The 19,091-nt window shown below is 41.6% G+C and overlaps 1 protein-coding gene across 11 annotated transcripts in view; it reads left to right on the top strand.

The window, feature by feature from the left end:
* LOC100475488 (cyclic AMP-dependent transcription factor ATF-7) overlaps window positions 1-19,091 on the top strand; it is an 86,292-nt gene that overhangs the window by 52,261 nt on the left and 14,940 nt on the right. For 10 of the 11 annotated variants that reach the window (XR_004621160.1, XR_004621159.1, XR_004621157.1 and 7 more), the window contains 4 exons: window positions 6,820-6,916; window positions 12,715-12,902; window positions 15,685-15,822; window positions 18,656-18,813. Coding sequence is in view for 7 of the 11 variants with exons in the window: in XM_034644747.1 (XP_034500638.1) it covers window positions 6,820-6,916; window positions 12,715-12,902; window positions 15,685-15,822; window positions 18,656-18,813 (581 nt within the window). In the remaining 4 variants the exon portion in view is untranslated. The remainder of the gene's footprint in view (window positions 1-6,819; window positions 6,917-12,714; window positions 12,903-15,684; window positions 15,823-18,655; window positions 18,814-19,091) is intronic. The other variant, XM_011229951.3, reaches the window with a different exon arrangement.

Below are 19,091 nucleotides of genomic sequence, written 5' to 3'. Positions count from 1 at the left end.
TCTGGGAGACTAGTTTAATGGGATTAAGAAAATAACTCTCTCTAAACTTTGACTTGTTTAGAGTTATTCTGCAAAGAAAAACTTAAGTTTTCCTACAATACCTGTCTTGTCTACCTTGAGATTAAAAATACAGAGAACTAGCCGAGTATATGCTGTATGCCAGGTACTGTACTGTTCTATGTAATTATTTCATTTCAGAGCTTAAGAAAAAGAGGGGTATGAGGAAGCCTTTTGGGGTACCTGAACTATGTCGTGTCCTGATCTAGGTTTTCATTACATTGGCATTTACTTACATAAAAATTCATTGATGGGTACCCTGAATGACTCAGTTGAGTGGCCGGCTCTTGGTTTCAGCTCAGGTCATTATCTCGGGGTGCTGGGATCAAGCCCCGAATTGGGCTCCACGCTCAGCAGGGAGTGAGGATTCTCTCTTTCCCTCTCCCCCAACCCCAACCGCTTGCACTCGCTCGCTCGCTCTCAAATCTTTAAAAAAAATTCAGCTGTACACTTAATATGTTTCTTTTGGTACATGTTATACATCAATTTTTAAAAATTTAAAATCTTAAGACTTCATTCACTGAAGATGAATTCCTGATTTACAGTTCCCACCGTCTTTGTTCTTCAGCCCATTCCTAACTCGACTTAGCTCTGTTCATTTAGTCAGTTTGCTAGTAGATAGGATTCTGGCTTCTATCACAGAAGGATAGATGAGAATGAAACTGCCTAGAAACAGAAAGAATTTTTACCAAAGATCTCCTGTGGAAAATTGTTAATGAGAAACTATACTTTCCCTGCCCATTCTGCAGCTGATACCAGTTTTCAGATTGATCCTCGTGCCTCTGACATTCCATTTTAGGTTTTTTTAACATTTCTTAAACTAAGAAAATCTCCATTGGAGATTAAAAATCAAAAGTAGCCAAATTGTTTTGATTTGCTTCTTCTGTATTATCTCTTTGTAACAAGGTGTGATGCATGAGAATTCCACTTAATTTGTTCTTCTCCCATTTATAGTGCCTTCTGTCTCCGTCTTCCTAATTTCCCTATCCTAAGTATTTGCAGATCTGTAGTACATCAGCCATTTTATAAAATGAGGCTGGGAGTTTTCTGCCTGTGTTTTTTTCCTTCCAAGTTTTAGATCCAAAAACATGTGTTGGCAGTTTGGCAAGGGAAACTAAAAAACAGCCCTTTTTTTTTTTTTCTTGTTTCTTTTTCTCTTTCCTGTTACCATGTAGCAAAATTTCTCAACAAAGACATAGTTGACATTTTGGTCTGATAATTCTTTGTTTTAGGACACTGTCCTGTGCATTTTGGCATATTTATCAGCATCCCAGGCCTCTACCTTGTAGAGACCAGTAGCATCACTCTGGTTGTGATGAGTAGTAATGCCCCCAAACATTGATAAAATGTCCCCAGGGGGTCAGAGTTGTCCCTGGTTGAGAACCACTGCTATATAGTATAAACTGTATTTAGAGAAAATGGATTTGGGGGGCAAGATTCAAGATTGGCACATGATTAAAATTCCCATCAGATCTTTGAGAATATTATCTTGATCAGAGCTGTCCAAAAGAAATTATAATGCAAACCACATTTATAATTTAAAATTTTCTAGTAGCCACATTAAAAAGTAAAAGTAAACAATTTTAATAATATATTTTATTTAACCCGGTATATCCAAAATATTATTTCAACATGTAATCAACATGAAATTAATGAGATATTTTACATTCTTTTTTTCCTTTTTTGGTACTGCATCTTTGAAATCCAGTGTATGTTTTGACTTAGAGTACATCTCAATTCGGACTAGCCACATTTAAAGTGCTCGATAGCCGTGTGTGGCTAGTGGCTCCCACACTAGATAGGACGGATCTAAATCATCTTGATCTGTGGGGTACGCATTAGCACATAATACTTCTCCTCACCCATTTATGCCAAGAAACTGCCCTGATTCATTTACTTGAGCAAATTAGATGCTAAACCATAGTTACTATACAAATCTTCTCCTAAGGCATATAAACTGCCTTCTTGATTCAGTATGACTTATATTCTTCAGTCTCCATTTGGAGTGATAATCCGCCCTCTGTTATCTTGGAGATGGTTAATATCTACATATTCCTTGAAAATTATCATTATTTACCCTACAACCAGAGTGAGTGTTCCCTCAGTGGCTCTTTGCCAAAACCTTAGTCATAGGTAAGACCCATTAAGGGTATTAACAAATAGGAGAGTTAGATTTTTAAATGGGCAATAATTCAAAGAGGAAATCCTTTTGGGAGCCCCTCCACCCATTTTAATTCAATAGAATAATCTATCTAATAAGGTCAAAATTTTTATCACTTAAGGATTTTAGATATTTTAATTGAGAAATTGCTTTCAGAGGGATGGTTTACTAAGCACGCATTTCAAGACTGATCTAGAGACTTCTTAAGGGTTAACTTTAAAGCAATTTTAAGGATTTTATTATTTTTTTCTTAATGTAATCTCTACACCCAACATGGAGCTCGAACCTATAACCCAGAGATCAACAGTTGCACGCTTCACCAGCTGAGCCAGCCAGGCTCCCTCTTAAGGGTTAACTTTTAATAAATGAGAAAGCATATAAGGAACAATGAAAATAATAGCCAGATCGACATTCACTTTGATAAAAAGCTTTAGTATACTTTTATTCTCCCCCTTCCTACTCTAGCCATATAAAAATTGTATTAGAAATTATAAGGAGAGGGGCATATGGGTGGCTCAGTGGGTTGAACTTTTTTTTTTTTTTAAGATTTTATTTATTTATTTGACAGAGAGAGACAGCCAGCGAGAGAGGGAACACAAGCAGGGGGAGTGGGAGAGGAAGAAGCAGGCTCCCAGAGGACTCTGGGGTCACGCCCTGAGCCAAAGGCAGACGCTTAACGACTGAGCCACCCAGACGCCCCTAAGTGGGTTGAACTTCTGACTTTTGATTTTGGCTCAGGTTATGATCTCTTACATGGGATTGAGCCCCAAATCAGGCTCTATGCTCAGCGTGGAGTCTGCTTGAGAATCTCTCTCCCTCTGCCCTTCCCCCTGCTTGCTCACACCCTCTCTCTCTCTTTCAAAATAAATAAATAAAATCTTCAAAAAAAAAAAGAAATTATAGGGAGAGATGACTGGAGCCAAGACCAGGCCAGTGATCTGCTCCTTAAAATTCTGCCCATTTGCCTCCTCCTCAGAAGCTCACTGCCTAATTTATTCAGGGATTCTTTTGTGGTGTCATGACCCCCACTGGTAGTTTGGTGAAGTCTGTGAACCCCCTTGTTAGATGTTTTTATTATTTTTTTCATAATATTGTTTTTAAATTAATAAAGTAAAATACATAGGATTATAAAGGAAACCAATTATTTTGAAATACAGTTACCAAAAATGTTTTTAAAATATTTGATAATGTAGGGGCGCCTGGGTGGCACAGTCGTTAAGTGTCTGCCTTCAGCTCAGGGAGTGATCCGGGAGTTTTGGGATCGAGCCCCACGTCAGGCTCCTCCGCTGGGAGCCTGCTTCTTCCTCTCCCACTCCCCCTGCTTGTGTTCCCTCTCTCCCTGGCTGTCTCTCTCTCTATCAAATAAATAAATAAAATCTTTAAAAAATTTTTTTGATAATGTAGGGGTGTCTGGGTGGCTCAGTCAGTTAAGTGCCTGAGTTCGGCTCAGATCATAATCTCGTGATCCTGAGATCGAGCCCTGCATTGGGCTCCCCGCTCAGTGGGGAGTCTGCTTGTCCCTCTCCCTCTGCCCCTCGCTCATGCGTGCATGTGCTCCCGCACATGCTCTTTAATAAATAAAATCTCTTCTAAAAATTTGATAATGTCATATGTGTGCTTTTTAATTAATGCATTAGATAACAAGTTCTGGTGGTAGGTCTTGTGACTCCCATAGTTTCAAAGTAGTGATGAGTATAAAGGATATTTTGATACATGTGATAAGAAGATATGTGTGATTTCTGTTATGAGTTAGGAATGTTAAATTTCAGAATTTAGTGAGAATAAAGATGTAATTTTTTTCCTATCTGTGTTCGGGTTATCAAGCCCTTTGAGATGCCGATGGGTGGGAAATCCCTTTGGCCACCTTCAGTTCTTTTCAGATCCCAGCTTTTGATTGGGAAAAAATAAATAGCTCAAGGGGGGAGCAGGGCAGCAGGGAAGGGAGTGCAGGCCGGGGTGTGCAGCAGAGAGGAACCAGAGCTAGAGGACAAATAAGACAGGTCGGGACTATGTAGCAAAATTGTAATAGAAGGGGAGTTGCCTTTTAAAAAAATGTTTTAAAGGTTTATTTATTTGAGAGAGAGAGCACAAGCAGGAGAGGGAGAGAGAAACTCAAGCGGACTCCATGATAGCTCTTATGACCCCGAGAGCACAGCCTGAGCCAAAACCAAGAGTCCACCGCTTAACCGACTGTGCCACCAGGCACCCCTCTGTGAAGTACAACAGTAAGTGATGCTAACTAACCACAGTAAAACCTGGTGGAGGTTTCAAGTCTTTCAGCTCAGTTTTGAGCACGCTTGATTTTTGATAGTAGAAAAGGACTTTTGCTTGAAAGTCATTCTTCTAGATTCTAGAACATTGTACAAAATTTTTCAGGCTACCTATATGAAATTTCCTTGAAGTATACTTACAAGCATGTTTTTGAAAAAGATTGTTAGAACATTACCAGTATGTTTTGAAATTTTATACCTCTGCCTAATCCACTGCTCTTCGTCTTCCCCTAAAATGATGGCTTTCCTTTGTTGTAGACTAGATTCTGCTCACTTCCTTTTACCAAATACCTGGCAATCCCAGAACCTCAAGAGTGACTTACTTAACCTACAAATATCATACTCCTGGGTAACAAGACTATTCTCTCCTTTCTTCACCCCCAGCCCCACCCTTTTGTCCTTAGGGAGAAATCTATGAAGGAAACGATTGATGCCTGGGGTTAACCAACAATAGAGAAAACTAAAGTTCCTGGCTAAATTCCCCATACTTTATCAGTTTTATCCTGGATCCATCAGAAACCACTCAGGCAGTCTTTTGACAGTTTTACTTTTTGGTTCTTCATACTTTGAATTGAAAATTCACTTTTCCAGGGTGCCTGGGTGGCTCGGTCATTAAGCATCTGCCTTCGGCTCAGGGCGTGATCCCAGAGTCCTGGGATCGAGCCCCACATCAGGCTCCTTCGCTGGGGGCCTGCTTCTTCCTCTCCCACTCCCCCTGCTTGTGTTTCCTCTCTCACTGACTGTCTCTCTGTGTGTCATATAAATAAATAAAATCTTAAAAAAAGAAAGAAAGAAAGAGAGAGAGAAAGAAAAAAAGAGAGAAAGAAAGAAAGAAAAGAAAGAAAATTTACTTTTCCCTTCAGGCCTGTAGGTCTAGCCTGGGAAGATTTTATAAACTTAAGCTAGCGTTAGTGGTGATAGGGCTCAGAGCAAATTTGGGGAAAGAATCTACTTCCAGGTAAAATAAAGGAACTTAAACTGAAGTTCAGTGTCACTTTCTTGACTGGATAGGAGCTGGGATGGGTGGGGCTAGCTCCTGTCTATTTGGTTTGCAGTCAAGCAGCACTGTGGAAAAAAGAGCTAAAGGTACAGTGTTTGGTGTGAAGTGTGTGTGTATCTAATGCGGAAAGTAAAAAGGGGGACTAACCAGTCATTATTTTTAGAAACAAAAAGACAAACAGAAGCATGTTTCAGAGGCTGGCTGGTGAGGGAGCTGTGGGAAGCTGCCGCATCCAAGCTGTTCCTGTGTTGCAGGCATGTTTTAACGAGGGAACCAGGCCAGCCAGCCTCAAAGGGAATTTTGAGGGTATCATTCTTTTGAATTACTGCAGTTCATCTGTTCTCTTCACCTCCCCTGCTCTAAAGAAGGGGTGGGAGCATAAATTACTGTCCAGTAACCCTGTCTTACATGTCATAAACTGAGGCTGACCTAGCCTCACCTTTTCATTGTCTTTTCACCCAAACCCCTAAATAAATAAAACCTCTATACCATCTCCTTTTCCTTTCCCTCATCCTGCCTACAGGCTTCTCCCTACCCTAACAAACATTTTTTTTGCTTGCATTTTTATTCTGTCATTATATAGCCAGCAGCATTGCACTGGCCCCTTTATGGCTGACAGAGCCCAGGCGGGCTGCCCGATGAGGGGAGACAGCATTTGGCCGATGCGGCTGGTGTGTGCCGTTACTGCTGGCCATTGGGCCCCTGTCCTCTATGGCTCCATCCTGGCTCATTAAAACCCTGAGCCAAATAGCTGGTCAGGCGCCTGCTGCAGCACTGTGGGGGCCAGGAAGTTAAATGGTTCTCCTAATCCTGCATAATTTATCTCCCTGTTAGCCCCCTCCTAAATAGTCCAATTCAGCCCCACCATGGAGAGCTTCATTCTGAATTTCCTATTTTTGTAATGACCAACGAGTGTCCAGCCTTTCCCTTCTTCTCTCTTTATTATTATTATTAAAAATTATTTCCCCCTTGTTCGCTACGAGCCTTGCCTAAATGTTTTTTTCATTTGGAGCCTCCTGCCTGGACCCCACTTCACCAGCAATCTGTCCACTTCTCTCGTTTGGACCTGATATCACAGAGCAGTTGGTGCTGCGGCCCTCCTCTTCCCCTCTCCTCACAGCTTTCTAGTGCCTCTTTTTTTCCTTCCCCATTTTCTCCTTTAATCTATCTTCTCTCCTTTCCTATCACTTCCAGTTTTTTCTCCTTTCGGTTCCCTCTCCAGCCCCTCTGTCCAGGGACCATCCTTATTGCAGGATGTTTGGTAGGACATTTTAAAAGGGCACTGAATCGCTTATTTTTTTTTTCACATCTCTGTTTCTGTTTCGTTTCAGAGATTTACAAACGAGGACCACCTGGCAGTTCATAAACACAAGCATGAGATGACATTGAAATTTGGCCCAGCCCGAACTGACTCAGTCATCATTGCAGGTATTTGCTGCCCCAGAAGCCACGTGCCTTGATATCAGCGGACAGTTAAGATTAATACCAGGGACCAGATGTACTGGGAGCTCTACTCCCCTTTTCCCATTAAGAGCCCTTATGTGATCTGCATTTAATCAGGAAAAGGGAACACTAAAAGCTCCCAAGTTTCTATTGTGCTCTCCATTCTGTTTTAAATATCAGATTGGGTTCTGCAGTTTTTGAGGGTAGGTGTGTTGAGGTTTTGTCTTGGCTTTTTTCAGTCTATTCCCTCCTTGCCTTCTTTTTATTAAGACTTTGGAAGATTTACAAACAAAAGACGCCTTTGACATTTCTCTCTACCCACAGCGAAGGGGTGAACAAAAGAAAGCAAGAAAGCCGAGCTAGCCTGGCTGCTTCTCTTCCACTGGGTGTCAGTTTCCCCCAAGCAGGCAGATTGTCAGTTCGTAAATTCAACTTGCCTTGTGAACCCAGACAGCATTGAGGGCACATTTCCAAAGCTCAGACAAGACATTTAGTCAATGGGACTTTTCTGAGCCAATTTGGGTGACCTGGAACCTCTTGCTGGTTGTTGTAGATACTGCCTTGCTTACATATGCCATTCCCGAGGGAGCGTTCTCAGAAACTGCTCTCAAATTGTGCCATTTTCAGCTAGACAGACATACAAAACAAAGTGGGCCTTTTCTTTTGACACTATGAAGGGTTCTGATTTAGCCTGAGTTAAGCAGGCTTACCGCAGTATTTAGCCAATAGGGGATTTAGTTGATAGTTATTACATCAGTTAGTAACTCAAATAAGACACAATTTTTGTAAGTATTACTAGCCAAAACGCAACCCAAGATGTAGGGAAGGCAAGAGAGAACCTCCTTCTCCTTACTTTTATATGTGAAGAAAGGAACTTGCCCTTACAGATCTCTTAATCTTTATTAATCCAGCAAATATTTATTGGATAGCTACTGTGTGGGGCGCCTGGGTGGCACAGCAGTTAAGCGTCTGCCTTCGGCTCAGGGCGTGATCCCGGCGTTCTGGGATCGAGCCCCACGTCAGGCTCCTCTGCTATGAGCCTGCTTCTTCCTTTCCCACTTCCCCTGCTTGTGTTCCCTCTGTCGCTGGCTGTCTCTATCTCTGTCAAATAAATAAATAAAATCTTTAAAAAAAAAAAATAGCTACTGTGTGCACCAGCCACTTTGCTACGTGTTTGTAGATTATAATTCCTGGAAAAGGACATGTGTGGGGACATTGTCATTGATGATCCTTAAGAAAACCTGGAGGAAATCTTAGGGAAGAGTGGATATGGTATAAAAATATATGTAGGTTAACACATACTTAAATTTATTAAGTCAAGGCATATATACATGAAAAAATTTTAGTTTGCAGTCAAGTACAAGTGAATAATTCAAACAATATACATACTAAGAGAATGAATATTAAGTGTAATTAATCAGAGAAAGTTTATGAAAGAGGTACATTTGAGGCAAGGTTATCAGGTTGGAAAGGTTATTTCAAAGGTGGAAAGGTCTATGCCAAGTCTCCAAGAGTGATGAGAGAAATCGATACAGGATAATTCCAAGGAGAGAAAGTGTTTTCCTGTTATTCTTTGCATTCTATTCTGGAGTGCTTATCCCATTTGCACATGACTCCAGTTATCCTGTCGAGGCTGGTAATTCTCATTTCTCTAAATTAAGACTTTATATCTGACATGTATTCGAATCCCTTATTGAACACTTACTTGGCTGTCTTTCTGTCATTCAGATCTTCATGCCCCCCCACGCCCCATTTCTGAACTTCTCCCCTTGTCCCCTAAACTTTCTCCTTGTTATTCAATGATACCAGTATTCTCAAAATCTTGAGTTGTTTTAAAAAAAAAAAAATCTTGAGTTGTTTTATTCTTTCTTCACATTCTCTTTTCTGTTCCTTCCACCACCCTCATTATGCTTGGGTTTCTCCAAAGCCTCCTAGCTGGCCTCCTTGACTGGTCTTGCATTCTCTTGAAAAGCCAGTCTTGAGGCAGCTGGGTGGCTCAATTGGTTAAGCATCTGCCTTCAGCTCAGGTCATGATCCCAGGGTCCTGGGATTGAGCCTCTCATCGGGTTCCCTGCTCAGCGGGGAACCTGCTTCTCCCTCTCCACCCCCAACCTCCTGCTCTATCGCTCTTTCTCTCAAATAAATAAATAAAATTTAAAAAATAAAAAAGAGGGCACCTGCGTGGCTCAGTCAGTTAAGCGTTCGCCTTCGGCTCAGGTCATAATCCCAGGTCCTGGGATCAAGTCCGCAGGGGGTTTCCTGCTCAGCGAGGAGTCTTGCTTATTCGTCTCCCCCCTCCCCTGCTCACACACTCTCTCTCTCTCTCAAAAATGAATAAAATCTTTTAAAAAATAAGTAAATAAAAAAGAAAGAAAAGCCAGTCTTCCTTAAATTCTTCTGCTTTGCTCAAAATCTATCCTAATCTGGAGCATCTGGCACTCTGGCTCAGTTGGTAAAGCATGAGACTCTTGATCTCAGGGTCATGAATTCAAACCCCACCTTGGGGATAGAGTTTACTTAAAAAAACAAAAACAAAAAAACACACCTAAAAACCATCTCCCTCTAAATAAGATGCTCTTAGATTTAAAGAAAAAAAAAAAGACCCTCAAACCATAAGAGACCCTTAATCATAGGAGACAAACTGAGGGCTGCTGGAGGGGAGGAGGGTGGGGGATGGGGTAACTGGGTGATGGACATTGAGGGCACATGATGTAATAAGCACTGGGTGTTATATACAACTGATGAATCACTGAACTCTACCTCTGAAACTAGTAATATACTACATGTTAATTAATTGAATTTAAATTTAAAAAATCTGTCCTAATCTTCCTATTTTCTTTTACTTTCAATGCTATTTATTCTTGGACTCTGAGGCTTTCTATAATCTAGCCTGATGGTACCTACCCAACTTTGTATACAATTTATATACCTGACTTAATTATCTTTTTTTTTAATTTTATTTTTTGTATTTTAAGTAGGCTCCACACCCAATGTGGGGCTTGGATTCATGACCTTAAGATCAAGAGTCACATGCTCTACCAACTTAGCCAGCCAAGCTCCCCCTGACTTGATTGTCTTTACCCTAGGCATACCTTTTCTTCCTCATCTATACGTGGTCCCCATACGCTGCCTCTCTCTATGCCTTTACCTGCCTTACTCCTCTTACCCTCCAAATCTTCTCTTCTTTCTCCTGGTGAAAACCATTCTTTAAGGCCAGCTCAAGTCCCACTTCTTGAAACTTCCTAACTCTTCTGTCATTAATTTGTCTTTATTTAATTACTATAACAAACTTATTCTCTACTGCACATGGCACCTATTTTTTTGTATACTATGATGCTTTCTCCATATATTGGTTTATTTCCTCAACTAGAAAACATTCTCTTTGTTCCCTAGGGCAAGAGCCATGTCTTATATTTGGGCACAACTCCTATACTCCTATCCCTCTCCTCCCCCAAAATTTACCCACAAGTGTATGTGCATGTAGCATCAAAACATGTAGAAAGAGTAGTGAAGAGAAGGGCCATATGCACCCCAATGTTCATAGCAGCATTGTCCACAATAGCTAAATCGCGGAAAGAGCCGAGATGCCCTTCAACAGATGACTGGATTAAGAAGTTGTGGTCCAGGGGCGCCTGGGTGGCACAGTGGTTAAGCGTCTGCCTTCGGCTCAGGGCGTGATCCTGGTGTTATGGGATCGAGCCCCACATCAGGCTCCTCTGCTGTGAGCCTGCTTCTTCCTCTCCCACTCCCCCTGCTTGTGTTCCCTCTCTCGCTGGCTGTCTCTATCTCTGTCAAATAAATAAAAATAAAATCTTTAAAAAAAAAAAAAAGTTGTGGTCCATATATACAATGGAATATTACTCAGCCATCAAAAAAACGATTTCTCAACATTTGCTGCAACATGGACGGCACTGGAGGAGATAATGCTAAAAGTGAAATAAGTCAAGCAGAGAAAGACAATTATCATATGGTTTCTCTCATCTATGGAACATAAGAACTAGGAAGATCGGTAGGGGAAAAAAGGGATAAAGAAAGGGGGGGTTATGAGAAGGGGGAAGGAAGCATGAGAGACTATGGACTCTGAGAAACAATCTGAGGGCTTCAGAGGGGAGGGGGGTGGGGGGAATGGGATAGGCTGGTGATGGGTAGTAAGGAGGACACGTATTGCATGGTGCACTGGGTGTTATACGCAACTGATGAATCATTGAACTTTACATCAAAAACCAGGGTTGTACTGTATGGTGACTAACATAATATAATAAAAAAACATTAAAAAAATACGAAGTCATTAAAAAAAAAACATGTAGAAAGAATTCAGTAAACACTTGTTGATTTCTTTAGAATCATCAGCGCACACTAAAAGTTTTCTTATATGTTTTTCTGACTCTTTGGTTGTTTGTTCAGGAATGGGAGCAGTTTGTATGAGTCTCAGGTCAGAGAAGCAAAAGGCCCTCTTCGGCCATCGCCATGCCCTTAGCTGCCCCGTCCTCTTTCACTTGAGTTGTGATTTTTTTGTGTGCCCTTACTGAAGTACTCTTGAGCATAAAGGGTGATATGACCTCCACTCACCCGGGGATGGAGGGAAAGTGGCTTCATCATTGGCCAACCAGAGCTGCCAGAGGACCTTTAAAACTAGTTTGGGAGGTAGTGGTAACTTTTCTAAACACTCTGATTCAGAAGAGGTTTTGTTTAAATTTAAAAAAAAAATGATGCTGTTTCCCTGGAAAATCCCAGTGGACTATTTCCAATCGATCATGCTAAAAGGAACAATTTTAATCCCAGGTCTCACTCCTTAAAACGTCATTTAAACGTTGTTCTATTTCTGTCATTCAGTTCAGCGGTTTGGGCTATGAAGTGAATCCCTGAGGTGACTAGCGTGTCAAAGAAAACCATCATAATAGAAGTTTCGATCAGGGAACAGGATTCAACTGACCTAGGAGAGAAAAACTAGAAAACCAGAATGGAGAGAGAGGAGTTCAAATCTAAAATTCAAGTTGCTTGAAAAGTTCCCATGGGTTACTGATCGCCTTCCTCTTCCCAAGGGCAGGGGCACTGTTGAGGAAAGATTTGTGCAGCCCCTGAGAGGATATTTTGGCTGGCAGATCTAAATCCAAATATCCTGGTTTCCGGATTTTGCTCTGGGCCCAGGTCTGTGTGAAATGAGCTCTATTGTTTGCAGTTTCCTTTTCCAGCTCATGATCTTGCTGTCTTGTTCCCCAGCCCCTAGATTTGCCTGGAATGCCTTCAGAAGGTAACAGACCCTTACCTCAGTGACCACTGAAAGACAAGGCACCATTTCTTATTTGGTAGCTTTAGCAACCAAACGCAACCATCTGATCCTCAGTTTCTCCTCATCAGATTTTAACGTCCAGCTGCTTATACCTGCTCACTTCAGACCTAGCAGGGAGTGAGTTTAAAGAGAAAATATCATTCAGCTGTTCGTGATTTTCAGATCTGGAGGTTTCACAAACTCCACCTGGGTGGGTGGTTTTGTTTTGTTTGGGGATGAAGGAGGTGAAACCAGCCTCTGGGAAAGGGGGTTACGGGAACAAAACATTGTTCTTCCTTCCCTCTGCCGGCCTCGAGGCAGCACAGCACAGACACCCTCTGGTGGCCTAGCACTGGCCTTCACCGACTCCAGCTCCATAAAAGCAGATTTACCCTAACACAGAGACTCTTTTCAAATAGAAGAATAAAAATGTGTTCTCTATGTACTGTCAAGTTTGAATTTCAGGTCGAAACTAAAATAAAGTTTCCTTTTTTTTTGTTTTCCATGTCTGCAGATCAAACTCCTACTCCGACTAGATTCCTGAAGAATTGTGAGGAGGTGGGGCTCTTCAATGAATTAGCTAGCTCCTTTGAACATGAATTCAAGAAAGCTGCAGATGAGGAGGAAAAAAAGGCAAGAGGCGGGACTTTTGCTGACAAACTGGCAGTGTTCAGTTGGAGGCTATTTTCACTGTGCCCTAGGGTAATTTGCTTAGTCGGTTAAAGCACAAAAGTATGGGCTTCATTCTTTAGAACCAGATAATACCCACTAATCCAAGTCAGCCTTCCACATCTTCGGGGGGTCCAGATGATGGATCAGCACAAGTCTATCTTTACTGAAGATTAGGCTTCTTGCCGTTTCAGTAGAGCGTTAGTTCAGTAATCTCTTTTTTAAAAAAATTATTTCTCTTCTGAATATGTTAAGGATGTTAAAAGATTATAAATTAGATTCTGTGAGATAACATTTTTTGGGGTCAAATCTCTCACTCTTTTCTGAGCTAATCAGATTTCTCACCTGGACTATTTTCATTGAGTCAGCCAATCAACAAACATTTATTGAATTTTGACACTTCTTTGTTTCAATATATGTAGCTCTTACGTTCAGTAGCTTTCTCATGGTATTCAAGACAGTAAACTTCAAGAAGGGTGTTCTTAATGCCTTCCAAAGGAAATCAGCCAGGATGGTGAAAAAACCGGAAATTATGTCACTTTGGGAACATATAAAGAAACTGAGGAAGCTTTGCTTGGAAAAGAGAAGTTTTAAGGTGAAAAAAATTGTAGTCTTCAAATATGTGAGGAGCTTTCATGTAAAAGAGGGGTTAAACTTACTGTGTGTGACCCAGACGTAGAAATAGGACCAGCAGGTGGAAGCCATCATGAAGTGTGTGCAGTTATATATAGGCCACTTAGTACAGCTACTGTAGAGAGGATTAGAGTGTTGGAGTCCTTTATTCTGAGTTCTTTCCTTCTAAGAAGAGAGCAGTTAAATCAAGAGAGTTGTGCATGATTTTTTTTCATCCAGCTTAAATTGTAATTGTAAGAATGCAAGATAAGGTGTCCTTATCACTGGAGGTTTTTCCAAGTTCCGTAGCTTCCTCTGAGTTTCTTTACCTGCTGTCTTCCTCAAACTGAAAGAAAGCAGGGAAATCCAATGGCATATATTTGTAGTTCTGCTTTCACATGGCTGGACTAGCCACAGTCTTCTCGTCATTATTTTTCTTTAGAGACTCCAGTCTCTCAGCTCTCAGTGGCTTCAACCTACGTGGTAGAATTTTATTTTACAGCTTTCCTGCCTCATCCCCAACCCCACCCCCACCATCATTTCTCCTTCTCCCACATCAGTCAAATTGTTTCCACCAGGATGTGAGCAATTTAAAATTGAACTCATTATAGGCAAATTCAAGAAAATTAACCTCCTTTAAAAGTGTCTTTTCTACGGCCATTTTAACTCAGTTGACGCCTCTGGGAGGCCATTCATAGTTGGTCAGGCTTTACTCATTGGGCATCTTGGTATTTCTTCCTGCCTGTACAGGGGTGGTCTTTACCTCCCCTTGATGAGAAGAACAGACTCAGTAGAAGATTGTGTCCAGGAATGTTGACTGAGTCTAAAATTTCACTGAACCACAGCTTTTCTAGGAGATGCCTCTAAGGGATTTTAAACCCGTGGTTCTGTTTACTTAGAGGCCTCTCCTTCCCACCACCCTCTGACTTCAGGGATCCCAGAATTAGCTGAATTGGGTCTGACATCTTCACAGCGTAGCAAAAATGAGGGCAGAAATGAAAGCATTCTTTGCTATTGCTCACCCCATCAGATTGGAGAGAAACAACCATTACCACCTTCTCTAATGTGGTAGACACCAGATTATCTTCAGTGTACCCAACTACCAAGATTTCTAGGGATTAGGGTAGCAAGGGAAGAGTTAGAAACAAGCTCCTCTTTGACCAAGAAGCCTAAGATATGGGAAGAATAGAACAAAGGATCTACTTTGTCATGACACCGAGCTGCGGTGCCAGCCCTCCTGTCGTGGTGCAGTGTCAGGGCCGTCATCTCAGATGGTTTATGGTTCCCTGCAAAGCCATTTACGGCCCCACAGTTCTGTGAAGTGATTCACCACTGCCAGAAAAGTACTCTCTTTCCTTTCTGGTTTTCTCCAGTCCTGCTTCTGGGACCAAGTTCTAATTTCTTTAGCTGATCAAATGACCAGCCTTTCTTTCCTTTCCTCATTACCTCAAAACCCTAGCTTCCTAACTTCTAGCCTCTAACACCAGATGTTGGGATGAAATAACCATCAAGCATGGGAAATTCCCCAGAAAAGATCTTTCCTATCTTGTTTGCAGTACTTCAATAGCTAATTTGTCTTTGTTTGCTTTTGATACTTGGGTAGTCTAGTCCTTCTGGTTGGCAGAAAAAGTGCTCACAGTTCTCCAGTGGCCAGCAGAGCTGTTGGAAAATAGGGAAGCACTAGATTCAGGGATCATTTTACTTTCCTGAAAAATGATAATTATGATATTTGCATGGATTTAAATGACCTTTTTCTTTCCCCCTTTCGGGGTCTTTATAAACATTTGTAAATATTTTTTTTTCCTTTCAGAATCTTTATAAGTATTCATCCATGGTGAAGCAGACATTATTTCTATTTTACAGTTAGAAAAACAGAAGTTCTGAGACGTTAAAATGACCTGGTCAGAGTTGTACGTAAAACCTCAGTTCCATATTTCTTTGACTTGCAGCTCAGTTCCTTGACCAAGGGCTGAACTTATAAGTATATTTCCTCAGGGCACTTGGCTGGCTCAGTCAGTAGAACATGTGACTCTTGATCTCAGGGTCGTGAGTTCAAGCCCTACATTGGGTGTGGAGCCTACTTTAAAAAAAAAAAAAAAAAAGGAAAAGAAAGTATATTTCCTCATCTTTTAACTGGAAAGATTTTGATTCAGCCTGTAGGGAATCATGAGGTTGAACTTTGCTTATTTCTCTCTTTTAACAGACTGCTGCTGGGCCCCTTGACATGTCTTTGCCTTCCACACCAGACATCAAAATCAAAGAAGAAGAGCCGGTGGAGGTAGACTCGTCCCCACCCGATAGCCCTGCCTCTAGTCCCTGCTCCCCGCCGCTCAAGGAGAAGGTAAATTCTCTACCAAGAATGATCGCAGGGACGCCTGGGTGGTTCAGTCAATTCAGCGTCCAACTCTTGATTTCAGCTCAGTTCATGATCTCAGGGTTGTGGGATCAACTCCTGTGTCCAGCTCTATGCTCAGTGGGGAGTCTGCTTCAGATTCGGTCTCCTTTCTCCTCTGTTCCTCCCTCTGTTCGCTTGCATGCATGTTCCCTCTCTGAAATAAATAAATTCTTTTAAAAAAAAAAGGATTATCACAAGTGTTAATTGGTAAGAAGATTAAGTTTTGATTCATTAGTTGTATAAATGTGTGATGCAGGATTGATTATATTTAAATAATGTTCATTGTTTAGAAGATGTGTATAGGGGTGCCTGGGTGGCACAGCGGTTGGGTGTCTGCCTTCGGCTCAGGGCGTGATCCCGGCGTTATGGGATCGAGCCCCACATCAGGTGAGCCTGCTTCTTCCTCTCCCACTCCCCCTGCTTGTGTTCCCTCTCTCGTCCCTCTCTCGCTGGCTGTCTCTATCTCTGTCGAATAAATAAATAAAATCTTTAAAAAAAAAAAAAAGATGATGTGTATAAATTACACCTATTCTCTGACCCAGCAGTTCCACTTCTGAGTCTATATGGAAGTGACATTAGTGTATGTGTCCACTATATAAAAGTATGTAAGAATGCTCATAACAGTTGTATTCATAAGAGTCAAAACACTGAAGTACTCCAAATGTCCGTCCACACGAGAATGAATAAATAAATAAATAAATAAATTGTGGTATATTTCTAAAATGGAATACTAGGGGTGCCTGGGTGGCTCAGTCAGTTAAGCATCTGGCTCTTGGTTTCGGCTCATCATGATCTCAGGGTCATGAGTTCCAGCCCCACGTCAGGCTCCCTGCTGGTCATAGAAGCCTGCTTAAGTTTCTCTCTCTCCGTGGCGCCTGGGTGGCTCAGTTGTTAAACATCTGCCTTCAGCTCAGGGCGTGATCCCGGCGTTCTGGGATCGAGCCCCACATCGGGCTCCTACGCTGGGAGCCTGCTTCTCCCACTCCTGCTGCTTGTGTTCTCTCTCTCGCTGGCTGTCTCTCTCTCTGTCAAACAAATAAAAATCTTTAAAAAAAAAAAAAAAGTTTCTCTCTCTCCATCACCCTTTGCCCTTTGCCTCCCCCCAAAATAAATAAATGAAATATAATGGGATACCACATGGTATTAAGAAAGAATGAACTAATGATATACACAGCAGTGTGGGTGAATCCCACAAATGTTATATATTGAACATTCAGACACGAAAGTACACATGTGACTCCATTTGCATCAGGTTCAAGAAGAGGCAAAACTATTTGATGACAAAAGAAAGTAAATGTTTAACTTTCGTGAGGGAAGGTATGGATCGACACCTTCTGGGGTGCTGGAAATGGGCTTTGTTTTGATTTTACATATAGAAAGTCATTTAGTTATATCCTTTAAGATTAACGTACTTTATGTATGTTGTACTTCAATTATTTTGGGGTTTTTTTTGGGGGGGGTTGTTTTTTGTTCTTTGTTTTTTAAGAGAGGGAGAGAGTGGAGTGGGGAGGGGCAGAGGGAGAGAGAGAATCCCAAGCAGGCTCCATGCCCAGCATGGAGCCTGACGTGGGGCTCGATCTCACAACCGTGAGATCATGACCTGAGCTGAAACCAAGAGTCGGCCACCACCACACAGGCGCCCCTGTACTTCAGTTATTAAGTGGGAAAGAAAAATTATGTAGTTCATAAACTGGACATTAAATGATTTTGGGGAAAAAATCTTAGAAGGAAGCCTTCTAGTGACTCAAAGAGAAAATCTAGAATTGTAGTATTTTTTTAAAAGAAATTTCTTATGAGGTAGTATTTTTTTATAAATTTTTTGAAAAAATCACACAGAAAAGTGCATGAATTGAGACTATATAGCTCACTGAATCTTCATGAAGTTTACAGCCTGTGTAACCAGCACCCAGATATTATCAGAACCTCAGAAGCCCCCTCGTGCCTCTTTCCATCCTCTACTGCTCTACCAGGGGTTATTAATTTTAATGTCCACTGTGGGTAGAGCATCTGCGCCTCATTTTACCTGCCTCCAAATTTGGTTTGATAACTTCTCCGAATTACCTCCCCCATAAGCATTACAGCTGTCTCTCCTCCCTCCCCTTTTCATTAGCAACCAGGTCCTAAAGGTTGTCTGGAGATGTGTGAGGGCCAGTGTGGCCACTAGCAACTAAGGTCCCAAGCAAGTTAACAGTGGGAAGCAGTTTGTTTTATTATAACATGACCGTTATTCAAACTTCCATAGTCTTCCATAGCCTTTTTAAAAGGGATCTGTCTGAGGGCGCCTGGCTGGCTCAATAAAGCGTGCGACTCTTGATCCAAGGGTTGTGAGTTCAAGCCCCACATTGAACATGGAGGCTACTTAAAATAAAAGGGAGGGGGATATGTCTGTAGGAGATATTAGGTTGCCTTATCACCAGTCTTACACCCTGCTTTTTCTCATTAGAGATCAGAGGACACTCAGGCATCAGATTTGGAATAAGAGTGAAAAATTATGACAGTCCTTGGAACTTATATGGCACTACAGTGCTTCCATAAGGATTTCAAGTGATTTTCCAACTCCCATCTCATTCATATAGCAATCATCCCTGAAAGGTAGATAGCCAAAAAGCCTTAACTCCGCATTCCTATTGAATGGGTGAGTGAAGTATGGGTCCATGATCGTGATCGAGTCAGGGCATGATTTACAGGAGTCGCTGTAGTGCTTTTTACATTTAACCAGCTACATATTTTCCTATAAGCAGCCCCTTACAGCATTTTGTGTTGTTTCGTCTCTTCTCAGGAGGTGGCCCCAAAGCCTGTCGTGATCTCTACCCCCACACCTACCATTGTGCGCCCTGGCTCCCTGCCTCTCCATTTGGGCTATGATCCACTTCACCCGACCCTTCCCTCCCCAACTTCTGTCATCACACAGGCTCCACCATCTAACAGGCAACTGGGGTAAGTAAAGCAGAGAAACAGTGAAGCCTGAGCCTTTCTGTACTTGGTAAAAAAAACCAGGGACTGTTTTTGAATACTCAAAGAAAACGAGTCAATGAGATTGTCTCTCAAAATAAAATATCCTCCCATAAGCAGAAATCTCCTTTACCTTATTAGTAAATAAGCAAGTATTTATTAGGGGACAATACTTCCTTAATTTGGAGATTTAATACTTCTCTGATCTAAAAGAAGAATCTTTAAAACGTTAGGAAGTTCATCGTAGTGGTGGAAGCCACACA

Source organism: Ailuropoda melanoleuca, chromosome 16 (assembly GCF_002007445.2).
Source record: "Ailuropoda melanoleuca isolate Jingjing chromosome 16, ASM200744v2, whole genome shotgun sequence".
Classification (NCBI taxonomy): Eukaryota; Metazoa; Chordata; class Mammalia; order Carnivora; family Ursidae; genus Ailuropoda; species Ailuropoda melanoleuca.
This window is presented reverse-complemented; position numbering and strand designations above follow the sequence as displayed.